Below are 19,924 nucleotides of genomic sequence, written 5' to 3' on the forward strand. Positions count from 1 at the left end.
ATAGAATAGCTTGATTTTGAACATTATCAAGTTCGAGAAAGAGATCACTGATGATGGGAGAGTTTCTACTACAGACCTTCGGTCTCAAGAGATAAGTAGGGTAGAACTCTAGACATAAACTGCTGCATGGAAGAAAAAGAAGGAAAGTTCATACACAAAAGCGCTGGGATATTCACAGGCTAAAAAAGTCTTCACTTTGACAACAGTTGTGACATGCTTGCTTGATGCCAGCCTACGTACACCAAAACTCTACCTGTCATCAAATCGTAGAGCCTACTGTCAGCTCTTCAAGGAGAGGCCCACAAGGAGAAAGACACAAGTACAAAAGAAATTCAGGTCAAATCCCTATTTTACTAAACATAATCTTTCATTAAAATGAACGAACAACTAAGGATCACCAGAAATTTATAGAAAGTGAACAGCACAAAAGAAGAAATATTTAAAAGAATTTTAGCCCTTAGGAGACATTTGAAGGGATGCTGCAACCTTTAAATAAAATAAAAGTGGCTATTAAAAAAAAGAGTGACTTTTAGGATAAGAAAAAGGTATTGGGAATAAAAAAATATCTGAACCTACTAACCCGATGATATGTGATATTAAGCAACTGTTAATTTCATGTGGTGTGATACTAGTATCATGGTTATATTTAAATTAAAAAATTACTTTTTTAGAGATATGTACTTAAGCAGTTATGAACAAAATTATATAATGTCTCTGATTTGCTTTAAAATAACCCAGTGAGGAAGGAAAGGGTGGGAATATATGGTTACATGTTGATAACTGCTTTAATGTGGGAGACTGGAGCATGGGACGTCATTCTCCCCTCTGCTTTTGTGTATGTTTGAAAATTTTTATAAAAAAAGATTTTTGGTTTTGTTGTTGTTATTTTTAAAATTTTTATTTTAAGCAGACTCTACACCCAATATGGGGCTTGAACTCACAACCCTGATATCAAGAGTGCATGCTCTACTGACCCAGCCAGCCAGGCGCCCCACAAAAAAAGACTTTTGAAACATACACTAAAAGTGCTAAAAAAAACCTCAGATGAATGAATACCACATAAATCCCCCACATTACAGAATAAAAAAGGCAGAGGTGAATATGTGAAATAAAATTTATAAGAACAAAAGAAGGATTTGGCCATGGTCTAACACAAGTTCTCTAAGAGGAAAACAGAAATAATGGAAGGAAAAATTGAGAAAGAAAAAAAAGTTACGACAAATGCTTTGGAAAAGAAGGTACAGTGTAACTGGCCCACACACAGATATGCATAATACATGGAAATCAAGCCTAAACCTGGATGCAGCCTAGGAAGCTTTCTAAAGCGTTCTAAATCTAAAGAGAAAAATTTTAAATCTTTTTAGGGAGAAAAAGCTAGTACATATGAAGAAACGAGGATCTCAGTGACATCAAATTTCTTAACAGCAGCACTGGCCACTAAAAGGAAAAATATTTTCAAAGATCTGAGAGAATGGGCCTTTAATCTACAAATCTCTACCCAACCAAACTGTAAGTGAGAAGACAAAATAAAGACAGTTGAAGATACGTAAAAACTTGGGAAGTTTAAATCTATGCTTAATAAAAACACTTGAGGAATAGCACCGAGACAGAAAGAGCATACATGCGGGTGAGAGAGGACAGTAACACAGGGCATAAGAAGTAGTCAACTGTGGAGCAGGAGCTAACAAGAAACTAAAGAAAGATTCACTATACTTGATACCTGAAAGACTTTTACTTTTGAGTTTCAAAAATTTTATAACACAGAATTACATACTCAAATCATACTCATTTAGACATAATCTATAATCATACAATTTCAGAGTCAATCCACAAAAAAGCACAGGATACAACAAAACCCAACAGAAACGTCCAAAAACCCTCTCTACAGTGTAGAAATAGTAACCAACCAAACTTGAGAGATGGAGTAAGAACAGATAAGAAGGTTAAGTGCCAGATTTTTCAACTGTGGCAAGCTAATAAAAATGGTCTTGGGGCACCTGGGTGACCCAGTCAGTTAAGCGTCTGACTTTGGCTCAGGTCATGATCTCATGATTCTGGACTTCAAGCCCCACGTAGGGCTCTGTGCTGACAGCTCAGAGCCTTGAACCTGCTTCAGTTTCTATGTCTCCCTCTCTCTCTGCCCCTCCCCTAATCACACTCTGTCTCTCTAAGATAAACAAACATTAAAATTTTTTTAAAAAATGGTCTTAAGTTGTTATCAAAAGGTCTTTAAATAAGTTATATAAAAATACAGTAACTACTCGAAAAACTAAAAGTAGTAACACAAATTGAGAGGTCGAGAGAAGCAGCAAGGAGGTATGTGGACAGTATTATATTTTACAGTAGGAGGTTCATACATATGGGCTACAGCTGGAATCAAGATAAGGGAAGATAAATCTATCAGTGATGATGGTAACCATCAGAAAAACTCAAAGCAAACCACTGGCAGTGGTTACAGCTGAGAAGATAATGAGGTACCAAGAGAACACTTGGGCTGTTTGCATAATCTGGCTATTGTTGATAATGCTGTTATAAACATCAGGGTGCATGTATCCCGTTGAATTAGTATTTTTGCATTCTTTGGGTAAATACCTAGTAGTACAGTTGCTGAATCATATAGCTGTTTTACCTTCTACTTTTTGAGGAACCTCCATAGTGCTTTCCAGAGTGGCACTACTAGTTTGCATTCCTACCAACAGTGCAATAGGGTTTCCCCTTTTCCATATTCTCACCAACATCTGTTGTTTCTTGTGTTGTTGATTTAGCCATTCTGACAGGTGTGAGATGATATCTCACTGTAGTTTTGATTTGTAGTTCCCCGATGATCAATGATGTTGAGCATCTTTTCATGTATCTATTGGCCATATTCTTCTGAAAAATGTCTATCCATGTCCATTTTTAAATTGGATTGTTTTTTGGGTGTTGAGTTTTAGAAGTTCTTTACTTATTTTGATACTAACCCTTTATCAGATATGTCACTTGCAAATATCTTCTTTCATTCCGTAAGCTGCCTATTGACTGATGGATGAATGGCTAAAGATGATGTGATACACACACACACACACACACACAGGAATATTACTCAGCCATAAATGAAATATTGCCATTTGCAACAACATGGATGGAGCTGGAGAGTATTATGCTAAGCAAAATAGGTCAGAGAAAGACAAACACCATATGATTTCACTCCTATGTGGAATTCGAGAAACAAAACAAATGAGCAAAGGGGAAAAAAGAGAGAGAGAGGCAAACCAAAAAACAGACTCTTAACTACAGAGAACAAAGTGATGGTTACCAGAAGGTAGGCAGGAAGAGGGATGGGTTAAATAGGTGATGGGGATAAGGGAGGGCATGTGTTGTGATGGGCACCAGGTGTTGTATGGAAGTGTTCAATTACTATATTGTATACCTGAAACGAATTTACACTGTATGTTAACTGCAATTTAAATAAAAACTTAAAAGAGATACCAAAGGAAGATGAAGAGGCTTAAATAATTTTAAAACATTCTGTTCCTTCTGCATTTTTATATACCATGTAGTACATTAGTTCTGTAATAAAAACAAATTTAATGAATGATATCAATAAATACATTTATAGAGTAAATAAAGCAAACTGGATTTTGCTGAATTCTTTTAGTTTCCCTGTACAAACATACCAAAATTCTATAAATACTACTGTTCATTTTATTCCTAAATTCTAAGGAATTTGGTGAAGTACTTTAACATAATTAAATATTGCTCTTTAACATAAATAATGGTAGCATTTACCTGGAAAAATATATACATTGTTTCCTTGGCCTGGTGTAAATACTTGCCCATCACTGAGTTTCACTGGCTCAAATGGACTGCCACTGGCAAACAAACACCTTCCCTGTTAAGAAAGGAAAGAACCTCAATTTGTTACTTTCTGGGGACTAAAATATTGAGGTGAATCAAAACAATGAATCAAAACAAAATTAAATCCTGTACTAAAACAGACCAATATATTATTTGGGAACAGACATAATTCACTTTATAACGTAATCCTTTCAATAAAATTCTTATTAGATGGGGCCTGGGTGGCTCAGTTGGTTAAGCGTCCAACTCTTGATTTTGGTGCAGGTCATGACCTCATAGTTTATGGGATCGAGCCCTGCATCGGGCTCTGTGCTGACAGTGCAGAGCCTGCTTGGGATTCTCTTTTCCCCTCTCTCTGCCCCTCTTCCTCTTGCACTCTCTTTCAAAATCAATAAATACTAAAAAAAAAAATTCTTATAGAATGAGGGGTTTTTGTTTGTTTTATGTTAGAGAGAGGAAGAAAAAGAGCACAAGTCAGGGAGAGGGCAGAGGGAGAGAGAGAGAATCTGAGTCAGGCTCAACATTTGGACTTGATTCCACAACTCTGGGATCATGACCTGAGAAAAAATCAAGAGCCAGATACTCAATCCACTACTGAACCAGCCAAGCACCCCTAGAATGAGGTTTTATGCTTCACACACATTCAAATAAAGTTGAAAACTGCCCATTAATAAACTTAAAAAACTTGACACTTCTTTTTCCTTTAAAAAGCTTAAAATGTAGATGGGCCAACAAAGGCCACCCTGAATAACAATGATTGCTATAAACACCTGTGAATGAAGGGGAACACAAAAATTAAATTGTGACCACTGACTGTCCGTCTGCTGTTTCAGGCTCTGTACCAGGTATAGCCTGCATAAGAAAGCTTCTGAGATTATCATCTCTATCTCACTGAGATAAAACAATTCTCATAAAACTATGCCTTAGATGTCCAAGTGCTTTGTAAAAAGTCACACATCACAACTGTAGCAGTTATACTTGAATCCAGATTTTTTTTTTATAACTCCAAAGCCCATGATCTTTCCACTGCGCTATAATGCCCCAGTCAGGCAGTTTACACAACAAGCATATGATATACCCACATTATTACTCCAGAGAAATATGGCATGTTGCCTTGTTGAAAAAAAATAAGTCTCCAAATTTGTTGTGTCACTTCTAGTACTATGCTCAACAATGGCATATAATGTTACTAGCATATTCAATATGTCTTTTAAAAAGTTTTTAATGGGGGCGCCTGGGTGGCTTAGTCAGTTGGGCGTCCGACTTTCGCTTAGGTCATGATCTCGCGGTTCGTGGGTTCGAGCCCCGCGTCGGGCTCTGTGCTGACTGTCAGCTCAGAGCCTGGAGGCTGTTTCAGAGTCTGTGACTCCTTCTCTCTCTGACCCTCTCCTGCTCACGCTGTCTCTCTCTCTCTCTCTCTCCTAGAAATAAATAAAACATTAAAAAAATTAAAAAAAAAAAGTTTTTAATGTCTATCTATTTTTGGGGAGGGAGGAGGGGTAGAGAGAGAGAGAGGGGGAGACACAGAATCTGAAGCAGGCTCCCGGCTGAGCTGTCAGCACAGAGCCTGATGCGGGGCTTGAACCCATTAAGATGTGAGATCGTGACCTGAGCCGACACTAGACACTCAACCAACTGAGCCACCCAGGTGCCCTGAATATTCACTATTTCTAAGAGAATTAGATGTCCATGAAATTGAAGAGTATCTGAAAGTAAATTCATAAATCCTTTAAATACTACTTCCCTGTGCCAAATCCCACCTGCCCTACTCCTCCTTGGCAAAAAAACAAAAACAAAAACAAACCCCACAGAGAGCAAGAAAACAGTAGTTCTCAAACGGGATAACCTATCTTGGAAAACTTGAGGTATGACTAAAGTAGGTCATGTTTAAACAGCTACTTGGATTAAATAAAAGGAGATTTATAGGAAACTGAACGATCTCCACCCAGATGGATGGACAAACTGACATGGCAGCTGAACACCGGACAGAATAAGAAGCATGTAGACAATGCTTTTGTCTTCTTTCCTCTACATCTAAAAATGTGTATTATACCATTTTACCAATGGTATAGTGATTATTCTTTGAAGTACAGTGGACCCTCGGTGTTAGTGGAATTAACACTCAAGAATTTGACCCATTGGATCACATGAGCAGATACTTGTAACTGGGAATGTAAGCCTGTGGCAGTGTTAAAGAATTCAAAAGAACTAAATCTTAAAACAATTTGGATGAAAGTAAAAATGTGTTCCTGACAGCTGTCAGATGACGGAGAACAATGGTCCTCATAAAGACACACACGACAGTGAAGATATGTTTGAAGAGGGTAAAAAGAATTGCTTTATGAAATGTGAGGGCAAGAAAGCAGAATTTATTTATGAATTATTTCTATAATAACACCTTTGTATGTCTGTGTCACTAAATAATTAGAAAAACAGAAATTCTACAAAGGAAAAATACAATAAAATTAAGAACCCAACAAAGGATTAGCATTGCTTAAAAAAGAATCTGCAAGCTGGAAGAGAAGTTCAAAGAAAATCACCAGATGAAAACACAGTCTGCAAACAGGATGGCATATATAAAAACTAGAGTAGGAGATACAAGAGAGATGGTGAAAAAGTCTGACATTCATACAACTATAGTCCCACAGGAGGAGAGGGAGAATGCAGGCAAATCAGAGATACTGTCAACACAGACCACAAAACAGGGCATCGAGATAAAGAGCTCAGAGTCTCAGGGGGAATAAATACAAAGAAAAACACATCTACGCTCACTGTAGTAAAACCCAAGACAAAATGGTATATCCAAAGGAAAACAGAAATCAGAAAACAAGAGAATAATGTCTTCAAAGGGCTAAAATAAAGTCTCTGTCAACCTTTATTTCTATGCACAGTGAAAATATCCTTCAAAATGAAGGAAAATAAAACAATTCTCAAGAGAATTCATCAGACCCACGCTCAAGGAAAGTTTTTCTGGTAGAAGGAGAATGATCCAAGATAAAAGCACAGACATATAGGAAGGACAGAATGGCAACAGAAAATATCAAAATGCACCAAAATGAATACTTTGTGTTTAGAATAATTAGGTCTTTGGGGATTTAAAATATAGAGAAAATTAAAATGTATGACCATGGGGCGCCTAGATGGCTCAGTTGGTTAAGCGTCGGACTCTTGATATCGGCTCAGGTTGTGATCTCACCACTGAGAGATTGAGCCCTGCATTGGGCTCTGCACCTGCTTGGGATTCTCTCACTCCTCTCTCAAAATAAATAAATAAATAAACATAAACAAACAAATAAATAAAATACACAATAAGACACACAAGATATGAGAGTGTTAAAATGGAAATATAAGGTAACTGCTTTCAGGATTTCAAATGAGTAGTAATATCAGAATTCGACAATCCATGGGTACACACTGGAATCTCCAGAGTAACAGTGGAAAGAATTACACAAGACTGTATATGTACAGGCCACTAGAGAGAAAATAATAGACGTAACCAACTCATAGTTATCTTCAGTACCTCTGTAAGTGTATATGCTTCTTCAGCCGTGCATTCAGCCTTTGCGGTAGGATTGCTCAGTGCAAATATTACAGGCCTCTCGTTGATGTCAGCCATGGCTCTGATTACATCGGGGGTGAAAAGGCGGCCGGCTCCTGCAACTCCTGTAATACACAAGGGGGAAGAAAGCAACTTCATTACAGGTAAAATAAAACAATTCTTATCAATAGCATTTCTACAATAGGTTGAATACAACAAAAGCACAGGTCGACTCCCATTACGGAGATGGATTTTGTACAGCTGAGGAAATGCCATGGGAACAAAATCTCAAATCTGAAAACAAGAAAATTCTAAAAGTTTTCAGTTAAATACTTATTGTTTACCCCAAACATAGTGAATTGTAGGAAACAAAAGAAGAGCAGAAGACTACCTCCGTCTCTGTGTAATTAATTAGATAAACCTTGCTACCACACAGAGGAACCCCGAGGACATCATGCTAAGTAAAAGAAGCCAGTCACAAAAGGATAAGCACTGTTGGATTCCGCTTCTCTGAGATACCTAAAGTCGCCAAATTCATAGATACAAAAAGTAGAAGGGAGACTGCCCGGGGCTGGGGGCAAGTATCTGTTCAATGGGTGTGGAGTTTCAGTTTTGCGAGACGTGGAGTCCTGGAGCCTGGCCACACGGCAACGTGAAGGCACCTAACTACCCAGCTGTTCATCTAAAAATGGTTAGGATGGCAAATTTTACATTATGTGTGTTTTACCACAATTAGAAATGAATTTTAAAAAGATAAAAACTTGCATCTCAGATGTTAAGTTGTCAAAACTCTGGTTTCATCACAAAATACCAGAAATTCAGAAGGGATAACACGTCATCTTGATGAAAGCCATCTACTTTATGGTGGAATTTAATGCCCTTTTTATTACGCCCCTGCAGTGTCTCAGACACTGTGTTAGGCCACCGGGATATAAAAATGAGCATAACGCAGTTTACAATTGAGAAAAAAAAACAGTAAAGAGAAAATGAGAAAACCTATACCAGGTGCCAAGTACGCAGGGCCACAGAGGCACGGCGGGAGGAAGACCCACCACGACGCGCCCTGGGGGGCACCAAGCAGTGCCTCAGCTGGGCACTCTTCTAGTTCAGCCCATAAGAATGCTCGGACACAACAGTCAAAACAACTAATTTTCAATTCCATTTTATAAACTGCTATGTAATAAAGAGAAATACGGATCTGGAGACCAGAGTTTTAGTGCCTGCTCAGTCACTCCTGGATAGATGAAATACTCATCAATCTTGGGCAGGCTGTTTACCATCTCTGAGCTTGTTTTTCTTATGTAAAATAGGAACTTATATTCAGTGTTTCTCCATGTGGAGGTGTGAAAACCTATTTTTAGGAGTCCATGAGGACTACAATAATTAAACATTAAAAATTTTTGTTTTCTTGACCCTCCAGAGATAGGCTGAATGGACAGATTCTTAGGTTTCCATAGAGAGTTTTGAGAGAAATTGACTGGATGATCTTCAAGATGTCCTTTTGCTCTAAAACAATTATGAGTTCTAATCAATGAAGAAGCTAATGGCCATAGAAACTTATGGTGTGTGACTGGTTTACTATTTAAAATTCAATACGGCTTCTTCAAGAAAGTGATAAAATTATTAAAAAATTATAGATTCAAATCTTACAGCTGTATAGGAATTGAAATAGCTCCTCTTTTAAAGACTGATATTTTCGGAGCACTTGGGTGGCTCAGTCGGTTAAGCGTCTGACTCTTGATCTCGACTCAGGTTATGATCTCACAGTTCATGAGTTCAAGCCCCAGATCAGGCTCTCCACAGATGGCATGGAGCCTGCTTGGGATCCTGTCAATCTCTCTCTCTCTCTGCCCCTCCCCTACTCGTATTATCTCTCTCTCTCTCTTTCTCTCTCTCCTCCCCTCTCTCTCCCAAAATAAATAAACCAACCTTTAAAAAAAAGACTTACATTTCCTGCTATGAACTCAGTGCCATTCTGGCATAGCTGGAAGTCAGCTATGCAATGCCTGACTTTCAAAACGTACCAAAGCTTTCTGCTTTGTTGCCAATGCAAAGCTTTGACTCTGCATAGGACTTTCTTGGTTCAGTCTGTCAGGTGACCTTGGTCTTTTCAGGTTGTGAGTGCAATGGTCAGTCACACCAACTCTAAAAGCAAAGCATGGTCAATTGCGCAGCTTCCAGCACTTAAAAGTGCAAGCAGCATCTGTTAACTGAACTTTACACACTACGACGAAAAGGCTTTCACAGAAAACAAAATCACATGCTGAAAGTGAGATAAAATCAGTCATTTCATTTTTAGTGCTCCTGTGTGAGAGTTATGACCAGCAACATACAGTACGTGATACAATGATTTGTCAACAACTCTACTTACCAATTATAGCTGAAGGCTTGAGTATATTTACTGCATCTTCAAATGTATCAGGTATACGCTCTGGGGCTGAGTGAGCAAATGGCTCCTGATGGCTCTCGATTTTAGCTTTCCGTCCCTGAAATTGTGGGGGGAAATACAGCATTTTTTTTAGTAAATGCTTAACAGAGAATTAATCGAAAAGACATCATTATCCATCACATATTGTTTCTATAATACGAATGTCTTTTCATTCGCATTTCCTTTCTCTTCAACCTCTATCCTTTGCACTTCTATCTTTGCAGTGTCCACAAAACCCACATATAAAACATAAATCCAATCTCGTCATAACCAGAAACTTTCTAGTCCCTCTCAAAAACATACTTTGGTTTACTTTGTTAAGTGCTTTTAAATCCAACAGGGCACAAAGACTTACAATCCCCTTATCTGAGTTAGATGCATTTTGGAATATAGAATTTTTCACATTTTAGAAATGCATTATGGTAATACAGCAAGTATTATAAATCTTCTCACCACAGACACCCCAAAGCAAACAAAACTTATGAATAGTACTATAAATGCCCTCTCTGGTTTTGCTACCAGATAAGTTCAAATCAGTGAGATTTGTTACCAATTTCAGAAAAACTTTGGGGTTTCAGAGCTTTAAGGAATTCAGAATTGCAGACAGACATCATGGGCTTGTACTGGCAAGAGTTCTGAAACAAGAGGACAGGGAATTGTGGCTCAAGATGGCTGAATGAAGACCATGCTTTCCTCCCCAAATCCCAGGCCAAAAATTAGAGAAATGAAATCCTTAGTAGTATTACAAGGCCAGGAGAGATACCACTGACAAACCAGAACAGTGAATTTCTCAGCAAATGAAAGCAAGCACTGAACGCAAAAACCAACCAGGCTGAGAAATCTATTCCCTTATTTTTGCAGAAGAGAAGACCAGGCTGCTGAGGTGAAACTTTCCATCAGAATTCCAGAAGAGCCCCAGATAAGAACTAGCGTGGTTTGGGAAAAGCAACACACCACCATCCGTTGGCTGGGAAGTTGATTACAGGACTGACACCTAGCCTCAATAGATCCAGGTTTTCAGAACAGCGGCTTCCTGTGCCTGCTTTCCACTATGGGGGTTCAACAGGAAACTCTCACAGTCTCAAAAAGGAGGGCAGTGTTTGGGTCACCAGGAGAGACTGGACACCTAAAACCCACAGGTTAGGCTATCCACCCACCCTAAAAGAATAATATACTTTAACTTGCAGATATACAGAGATTCTCATTGGTGCTAATCAATACCATATTCATTCTTGAGTGGACTCGTTTATTAAAAAGAATCACAAAACATCTGTGAAAATGAACACAAAAAGAAGCACCAAACTGGGCACCAGTAAAAATATGTATTCTGCCAACAGCCTTCTCAAAGCACAAGGTTTATAATCCTTGTATTTGATATACAAGCAAATACAGTGGCTACAGCTCGCTTGGGAGGCAGCACAGTCAGGCTGCTCGGGTGTGACTCTTCCATACATGACTTATAAGCGGATGACCTTGGAAAAATCACCTGCCCATTTCAAACTGCAGTTTCCTTATTTGTAAAATTTCACAGAATTTTTTAAAAGATTAAATGACATAATACCTGTAGAGTTTTATCACAATGTCTGGTGCATTTTAAACTACTATTTAAAATTATATATAGTTTAAGCACTCAAAATTTTTTATTCACATACTCTTCATTTCACTTTTTGTACCAATAGTTGTAAGTACTAATTAAGAAGGAAAGATTGCAGGATGGAAACAAAGCACACGGAAATAAGCTTGCCCCAAAGATGTATATTTCAAGTAACTGCTGTATGTCATTATATACAACAAAAATATAATAGCATTGTGTACTGGACAGGTTCTACTATGGAACAGTTTACCTATATTTTAATGTGTTACACAATATAAGACACAAGGCATTTCTTAAGATACTAAAAATGGCAATCAATGCTAGGAGGTCCAAAGGATACTAAATTCATCTGGGATAGAAGCTTCTTATCCATAAACTGGCTTCAAGAAAAGGTCCGTGGACTTCTGTTAAGATAGCTACAAGGGATTATGATCTCCAAATGGTTAAAGAATTTCTGTTCAAACGTCAGATTTCGAGCTAACAATTTAATTAGAAACTTCTGAGTCCCCATTGAAAGCCTAGTTTTAGAAAGGTCAAGTACAATCTTATTTGTATGGCTACCTGATCTCATAAGAGTCAGAGAACAAAGCAAGAAAGAAAATGTCTGGTGCCAACATGAAGACTATGATTTGAATAAAAAGCAACAGTCTTTATGAAAGACAAAAAGTAGACTGGAGATGCCTGGGTGGCTCAGTCAGTTAAGCATCTGATTCTTGATTTCAGCTTAGGTCATGATCTCACAGTTCCTGGGATCAAGCCCCATGTCAGGCTCCAACAGCGCAGAGCTTGCTTGGGATTCTCTCCCTCTCTCTCTCTCTCTCTCTCTCTCTCTCTCTCTGCCCTTCCTCCACTCACGAGTATGCTCTCTCTTTTTCTCTCTCTCTCAAAAAAAAATAAATAAATAAATAAATCAAAATAAATAAACTTAAAAACAAAAAAAGACTGGAGGATTTCTGTTGAGAATATACTGGAAGGTCCCCAACTGGCACAATCTGGATAGTTCGGTGCAATACAGTACTTTAAGGATCGATAATATTTTAAAAAAGCAAACTAAAAACACCATGGTAACAACATTCTTTTGCTTCTCCAAGATTTAAATACCTTACCTTAAATAATAAACCAAACTTGTCAACCATCCAGATTTTCTTTTGTGCCTCTTCTTCGGAAAGGCCATTTTCCACCATAGCCATAACTATGAGGTTTGCAATTCCAAGAGCAGCCTGTCCAAGAAAATATAAATTTTAAAACTAAAGATGAGGGCGTGGCACGATGCTCGAGTTACTTTATATAGGAGGATTCTACGTTACTTGCAATATTTGGTTTATTCTTCACTAACGAATCCCACAGAAGTTGACTGGTTGTAATATTCTCTCTAAACATATTTTAAATTATCTACTTTACAACAGAGATCTTCAATTCATACAAGATCTCTGCAAAATTAAAAGTTCATCATGCCCCATTTTCCAATTCTAAAGGAAGATGTTGGTTTTAAACTCTAAAAGCTCACCAAAACTTACCTCTCCTGCTCCAAGAAATAAGATTTTGTGTTCTGAGAATGACTTCCCGATAAGTTTCTGCGCTGCAAGAAGACCAGCCAGAGCTACCGCAGCTGTCCCTGTATGGGAAGGAAGATTTCTTAGCATAAAAAGGGACACATTAAAAACATTTAAAGAAAGTAAGGGTCAAAAACCTAAGGCTTTCTTTTTGCTTTACCTTGAATATCATCATTGAAGGTGCAATACTTTTCTCGGTATTTTCTCAAGAATCTGAATGCATTATGATTTCCAAAGTCTTCAAACTGAATAAGTGTGTTCTGTCCATATCTAAAAGCAGCAAAACCCATAATGACTGTGTTGCAAATACCACTATTAAATAGCTTTTGTGTCTAATATTCTTTATGATCCCACTTAAAAATAACATATTATGTTAGCCCATTTAAGGGCACCTGGCAATTTTCAGAGAGCCTGTGAAAAACTGGAGTAGAAATGTAAAAAGGTACGACCTATGGGATATTAATTGGCATAAACTATATCCAAGTGTTACCAAGCACATATAAGCATGAAATTAACTCCCTAAAAAGAAAGAGATTTTATCTCTGAGTCTCATAAAGTATCTATTTGACATGTATATTCTCCCTATACTAGCAGTTAAACAGCAACACAGGAGAGCATATTAAGTAAGAGTATATATTAAAGAGATTAAAAAATAATTTCTGCATGAGTTCACTGTCATTAAAAAAAAAAAAGACATCGATCATCTTGGTGAATTTGGGTAGGAAAGGCTTGAAAAGGAGATGAGACTTCATTTGGGCCCTGAAAGAACAAAACAAGAGAGGTAAGGTGGAGATGAAATGGAGAGGAGAGAAGCTGGAGGAAGGTTTAGAAGCATCCCGGAGAGAGAGGAGGATTTGCAGGAAGGCTGTGGCAATGGAAAAGAGGAAATGGATCCCTGAGGCACCCAAGTGGCACTACCACCTGGGTCGGAGGACTGACGGACACTGTAGACGGCTGATGGGGAAAGACGAAGAGTCAAAGATGATATCAAAAGCAAAGTTTTGGCCAGCGGGAAAATGTTGCTGCCATTAATAGAAGCTGGCTAAAGAGCAGAGAAGCAGCTTGTTAAGGGAAGGAGTGGATTTGGACACAAATACGAAGTAGCAACAAAATGTCTAGATGGGATGTTAGAAATGCAGACCTCAAAGAGGGGTGGGGCTAGAGACAGGTTCAGGAGTCATGTGCCTGAAGGTCATGGCTCACATGACTCAAAGAGAAGAGAACTATGGACTCACCCAGTTAACAGACGAGAGCAAGAACCAGTAAAGATAACAAAAGACAGAAAAAGGTGAGAGAAAGACCAAGTAGGAAAGTCTTTCAGTAATCGACAGAAGAGAGAATTTCAAAGATGAAGTAGTAGAAAACGTGGTCAGATGCTGCAGAGGTGGAGAGAGAGGAGGACCGGTGGTCAGCAAATTTATTATTATTTTTTAAATGTTTATTTATTTGAGAGAGGGAGGAAGAGAGAGGGAGAGTGAGCACATGTAGGGGAGGGGCAGAGAGACAGACAGAGAGAGGATCTGAAGCAGGCTCTGCTCTGACAGCAGAGAGCCTGATGCGGGGCATGAATTCATGAACCGTGAGATCATGACCTGAGCCGAAGTCAGACACTTAACTGACTGAGCCACTCAGGAGCCCCATTGATCAGCAAGTTTAAAACACAAAGGCTGCACAAGTCCCAGGAACGGTGCAAGTGAGCCCAGAGGCCAAGGGCTGGAAGACCTGGGCAGGAGGGTCTGGCAAGAGCGGGGAGTACAGACTTCCCACAGCAGGTCAGATAAGTCAGGAAAGCAAGGCAGAGTATAAGGGTGTCACCAGCATCAGCACATCTAAGCAGGCAGGACAGAACTCAAATTCTCAAACATTTAATCTCCTTGTACCCGTCTTCAAAAGAGATAAAGGAAAAGAAAACTGTGGTTCCTTTCTTCTGTTAATTAAAGATTCTTGCATTTACTCAACCTTTTAAAAAAATACCTGTCAGTAATGGCTTTCATAAACTCATCGATCAGGTCATCATAACGTTGTGATCGATCTCTTTTCTGATATAAGCCCATGTAAAACGGATCTTTTAAGAGTGCCTACAAAATAGACCAAATGTAAAAATAAAATCATTTTGTTACATCACCAGTTTAAACATACTCTATAAAACAAGAATTGCAAAACATAAAAACTACTATTGTAATATTTAAAAATTTATTATATTTTCTTCAAGAAACTCTCAATAGGCTTAATTTACTACTTGTATAAATAGCAAAAGCACAGTTTAAGACAGACTAACTTTAATCACAACATTTTCCCATCTTATAGTATCTTCAAAAGAAGAATATAAAAAAATTTTTGTTGTTAAATGTGACAGGAAGATCAAAGGGGAAAAACGGTTTTACTCACTGGATTATCAGTTCCTACATCAATACACACGGGCAGGCATCTGTCAGGCCTTATTCCGGCACAAGCTGTATACAAACAGAGTTTTCCTACTGGGATCCCCATTCCATAGACACCCAGATCTCCAAGACCCAGAATTCTCTCTCCATCAGTCACCACAACAGCCTTAATTACAAAAAACACATACAAATTAAAAGTTGTCAAAAATGGGGTACTAAAGTATTTGAAAAAAGATTCTCTTCATATATTTCACTCTTTTAAAAACAAAAATTGTTTCTTGATTAACTTCCAACGTAAACCAACCAAGCATACTTAAAATTCTAGGATTTCTAGAATCTTGGTGTAAAAATGAAAATGAACTGGGTCTGATTTTCCTCTGTCTTTGGTTTAGGAACAATGCTTCTGACTGGAGGGTCAACTTATATATCTTCACAAAGACTAAACCAGGGAGAGGCAGGCAAACTTCGGACAGAGATCAACCAGAGGAGAAAATCAAGTTTAGAAATGAACATGCTACTCCCACGTAATGACCTAGGCCAAACAAGAAAACACCTTAACAACAGTAGGCGGAAAAGATCTAGAATACAATATACACCTACCTACAAAGTTTTTTAATTAGCTGACCAAATTTTTTCTAGATTGCTAGAATAATTATTCATTAAAGATTATTTTGGGGAGGAAGACATTTTATAAAGGCAAGTAAGGTTACTGCCTGTAAAAGCACTAAAGCTACCAAAAGATCTTAAATAAGTCATCAGATTTTATTTTATGAAAGACAGCCAGACTGATAAAAATTTATATTTATTATAAATGAAACTCTAAGAGTTTTATACTTGCTTCTGGATCTAAATCTATTTGAGGTTTAGAAGAAAAAAGGCATAATAAATCCTCTCACCACCCACCAAAATAAAAGTTTTTTTATGGCATTGTAATGTATTTTCTCTTCCAAGAATAATATTAACTGAAACGGAAAAGGAACACAAAGAGGGTAAGAAACACCAGTGGTATCGACAGTAAGAGGTTCACCTTGTGAACTAGCTCCAATTTCTCACCCAGGGTAAACTCTGCACTGGTCACCCGTTTAGTAATTATTACTATCCTGATCTCCTCGGAGCACTAAATCTGCATGTACGTAAATGCAAAATAAATCAGAGCAACAATGAAAACTGTTCTTGGAAATTCAGAGGTAACTTACAAAGAAAGAAAACACATTGTGAAGAGGAAGGTTGTGCTATTAGTAGTACCTTAACATGATTTTCTGGCCAGTTATCCACAATTGATCTAACATGACCTCTGTCTGAGATTGAAATAAATAATCCCCTGCAACAGAACAAAAACACCTTTGCATTTCACAACAGTTTTTTGCTTTCTGCTAAGTTTTTGTTCATAACTGGAATATTTAGATATTGTAATAAAACATCAAGGCAAAGCATCATTTCTGAGCAGATTTAGCTAAATCACACTGGATTATTTTCAAACATTTTCAACTATTTCAAACTGTAATTGCATTGCTCACACACTAGCTGCAACAAAGATGATTATTATATGATGTGATGGCTTTATCCAAGAAGGAATGCTTCCACATCTCATGTTGAAATAAACTCCATACACCTCCAGTAAAAAGCAGTATAAAAACAAACCACCAATGCAGGAGAGCATAATAATGCTATGTACACTCCTATTAAAAATCACTAAAACTGAAAAATTTGAAATATGAAGGAGCGGGAAGGGAGAGAAGAAAACTACAGTAAGTAGCTTCACACAAAATAGGACGTCCTTGAAGCATTAGGAAGAAGTGAAAAGTTATTTTAAACACACAGCGTATTGTTATCCAATTGGGATAAATAATTCAAATTTTTAAAAAGGAAAAGAAGGGGGTGGGGAAGAAACATAGGGTGTAGAAAACGGGTCAGGTAGATGTGAGGGCCAAGAGGTGCCCAGCGCCTTCAAACTGGTTCTTACACCTAACTTCATCATTGACATCTCAACTTTGGCATTACTATCCTGTCTCAAATCAGTTTAAATAGTTTCTCAACCATAGCTACTTAACAGAATCATCTGATGAGCTTTTTAAAAAAAAATGCCAGGGGTCCCACCACCAGAGACTCTGATCGAACCGGCCTGGAGTTTAGGTCAACTAAACTACTGAGATTTACTGATGATCTTCTGTGCAAAACACCAAACACCACCGCGGCAGTATACTGCGTAATGGACCCGCGGTCCCTGTCCTCACCCACGCTCTTCATGCTTCGTGTCAGTTCTGAGTGCTGGGTACACATCAGAATCACAGCAAGAGCTTTTATGAAACACCTACCACAGGGGCCCAACTCCAGACTGACTGAAATCAGAGTCTCCACAGGTGGCGCCTACACATCAGTATTTTTTTCACTTTCTCTTTGTCCTTTAATCTGGATTGAGAACCACTATTCTAAATGAAAAAGAAATAGAAAAGAGCCGAACAGCTGGGTTAACCTAAGAAATGCTTAAGACTCATTGACTGATGGCAGCGCACAGGACAGAACAAGACAATGTTCTCCACGTGTCTTCCAGGGGATACCTGCAGCACCATTACCAACCGTGGTCATTAAAATCCAGACCTCCGGACCTTTCTCTTTTTCAGCAGAATCTTGGGAACGGGAAGGAGAGGAAGGTTGCCAGGGATCAACACTTTAAGTCCCACAGGTGTTCTGTACGCACATTAAAGTCTGAACGCCACTAGGCTAGATGAGGGGAGAGTGAAGATCAATGCTATCCCACACGGTTTGAATTTGTATATTTGTATCGACATGTAAGCAGGACACGGGAAAGGTGTGAGGACGGAAGAAAATAACAATAGGTTAGAGGAATGTGACAAGAAAACACAAATAATTCAAAAATTTACGAAGAACTGTCCCATCAGTTCCTCCTCCGACCTTCTCAGCTCTCTGATGGATGCTAGCATCCCCATGTTATGAGAAACAGTTTCAGAAGGAGAAAGTGACTTATTGAAAGACTTAAGGAGATGGCCATTCCAGTACTCTTCCTACCCAAAATATGTGAGGTGCTGGAACTATTTGAAATTAAAGTTCATAGAAGTTCTAAAAAAAAAAAAGAACAAACAACACAAATTAAAGCCAACAAAAAAATGAGAATCTCTTAATTTGGGCAGATTGTCAAAATGATATTAATGTTCATTCTGGAGACTCTGCCACCAAAATTAAGAGTACATCCTCCCTTTTTTGGTACAGAAATGCACAGTTCTTCTAATCACCAAAATAAGTTACAAAAGGTTAGGAATGAAGGTTGCTATTTCTACAAAAACAAAGGATATGAACATGCTGGGTTTTTTAAATCCCTTCTTGTCCAGATTAAGCTTTTGTGAGGTGGGAAATGTGATCGACATAAGACTGCGTACGTTAAAGAGATGTAAGAGGGGTCAGGGGGTGCGATTTTTCCTATACAATAGTCATTTACAAATATAGTTTTAAAAATAAGCCTTACTTAGGTCTTCTAAAGATATGTCCATACTGGGAGCAGGCAAGGCCGACTGTTGGTGTGTATACAATTGGCATCAGAGTTTCGATATCATCTTGCAGAATTCTATAAAACAACTTTTCATTTCTTTCCTGTATTCCCATTATATAGATGTATCTGAAATTAACCACAGTAAATAATGTCTGCATCAGTCAGCATTTATACTTAGAGTTTTGGTCTTTGAAAGTTATATGCAAACATCTAAAACTGAGGACTCCCTTCCTCGCCAGAAAACAAAACCTTAAATTATCATTGTTTAACACCCAGGCCAAAGATTAACACAAATAAGAATGTACTTAAATTGTGGATGATGATGATGACAATGAAGAAGAGGAGGAGAGCAGCAGAAACAACAGCTAACATTTACTGAGCCCTTACTGAGAATCAGGCTCTACACCAAGAACTAGATGTGCAAAGACTACCCTTAAGGAACTAATATTCAAAGTGACTAACATAAATATGGAAGCAAAATAAAGTGGCATTCATTCAAATATTTACTAAATACTACGTGCCAGGTGCTATTCTGGACTCCTGGGATGTAGGGAGTGACCTCTGTCCTTGTGGAGTTATAATCCAACGAAGTTACAATCCAATAGGCTTAAAGGCATTATCAGGTCTATATAAAGCATAGAGGTAGCATAAAGGCAATGGTCAATTAATACACACATATCAACAATGACATGGTCAAGGACAAAGTTTAGAAAACTGGAAAATGTGGGCTTGAGAAAAAGCAGTGATGGGGCATCTCACTCAGAAAAGCATGCAATTCTTGATCTTGAGGTCATGAATTTGAGCCCCATGTTGGGTGTAGAGATTACTATAAAAAATAAACTTAAAAATAAAAAGTTGTAGATGTTTTTATCATTAAAAACAACAGTGGTCACCCTGAATTAAATATGTGTAAAACAGACTCATTACTTTTTACTCAAACTTGTTTCTCTTCCTGTTATCATCTGACTAAATGAGAATCCAAGATCCCATTCTTGATTTCTCTCTCTCCTGCTCTACAGAGTCCACCTACGAAATAATTTTCAAACATATCTATTTCCCCCTCTCCACCCTCACCCCTTCCAAGC

General features: G+C 38.1%; 1 protein-coding gene and 1 long non-coding RNA gene across 2 annotated transcripts in view; one reads left to right on the forward strand and one right to left on the reverse strand.

Moving 5' to 3' along the window:
- The window catches only part of LOC120229696, a 51,411-nt gene that overhangs the window by 17,184 nt on the left and 14,303 nt on the right, over positions 1-19,924 (forward strand). The gene's annotated exons all lie outside the window — the stretch shown is intronic.
- ME2 (malic enzyme 2) overlaps positions 1-19,924 on the reverse strand; it is a 49,506-nt gene that overhangs the window by 10,266 nt on the left and 19,316 nt on the right. Inside the window, exons 4-13 of the mRNA XM_039228850.1 lie at positions 18,816-18,965; positions 16,580-16,655; positions 15,339-15,500; positions 14,925-15,028; positions 13,111-13,220; positions 12,915-13,012; positions 12,504-12,617; positions 9,747-9,861; positions 7,358-7,500; positions 3,769-3,871 (exon numbers count right to left, since the gene is read on the reverse strand). Coding sequence (XP_039084781.1) covers positions 3,769-3,871; positions 7,358-7,500; positions 9,747-9,861; positions 12,504-12,617; positions 12,915-13,012; positions 13,111-13,220; positions 14,925-15,028; positions 15,339-15,500; positions 16,580-16,655; positions 18,816-18,965 — 1,175 coding nt within the window. The remainder of the gene's footprint in view (positions 1-3,768; positions 3,872-7,357; positions 7,501-9,746; positions 9,862-12,503; positions 12,618-12,914; positions 13,013-13,110; positions 13,221-14,924; positions 15,029-15,338; positions 15,501-16,579; positions 16,656-18,815; positions 18,966-19,924) is intronic.

Source organism: Hyaena hyaena, unplaced genomic scaffold (assembly GCF_003009895.1).
Source record: "Hyaena hyaena isolate Hyena2069 unplaced genomic scaffold, ASM300989v1 scaffold_33, whole genome shotgun sequence".
NCBI lineage: Eukaryota > Metazoa > Chordata > Mammalia > Carnivora > Hyaenidae > Hyaena > Hyaena hyaena.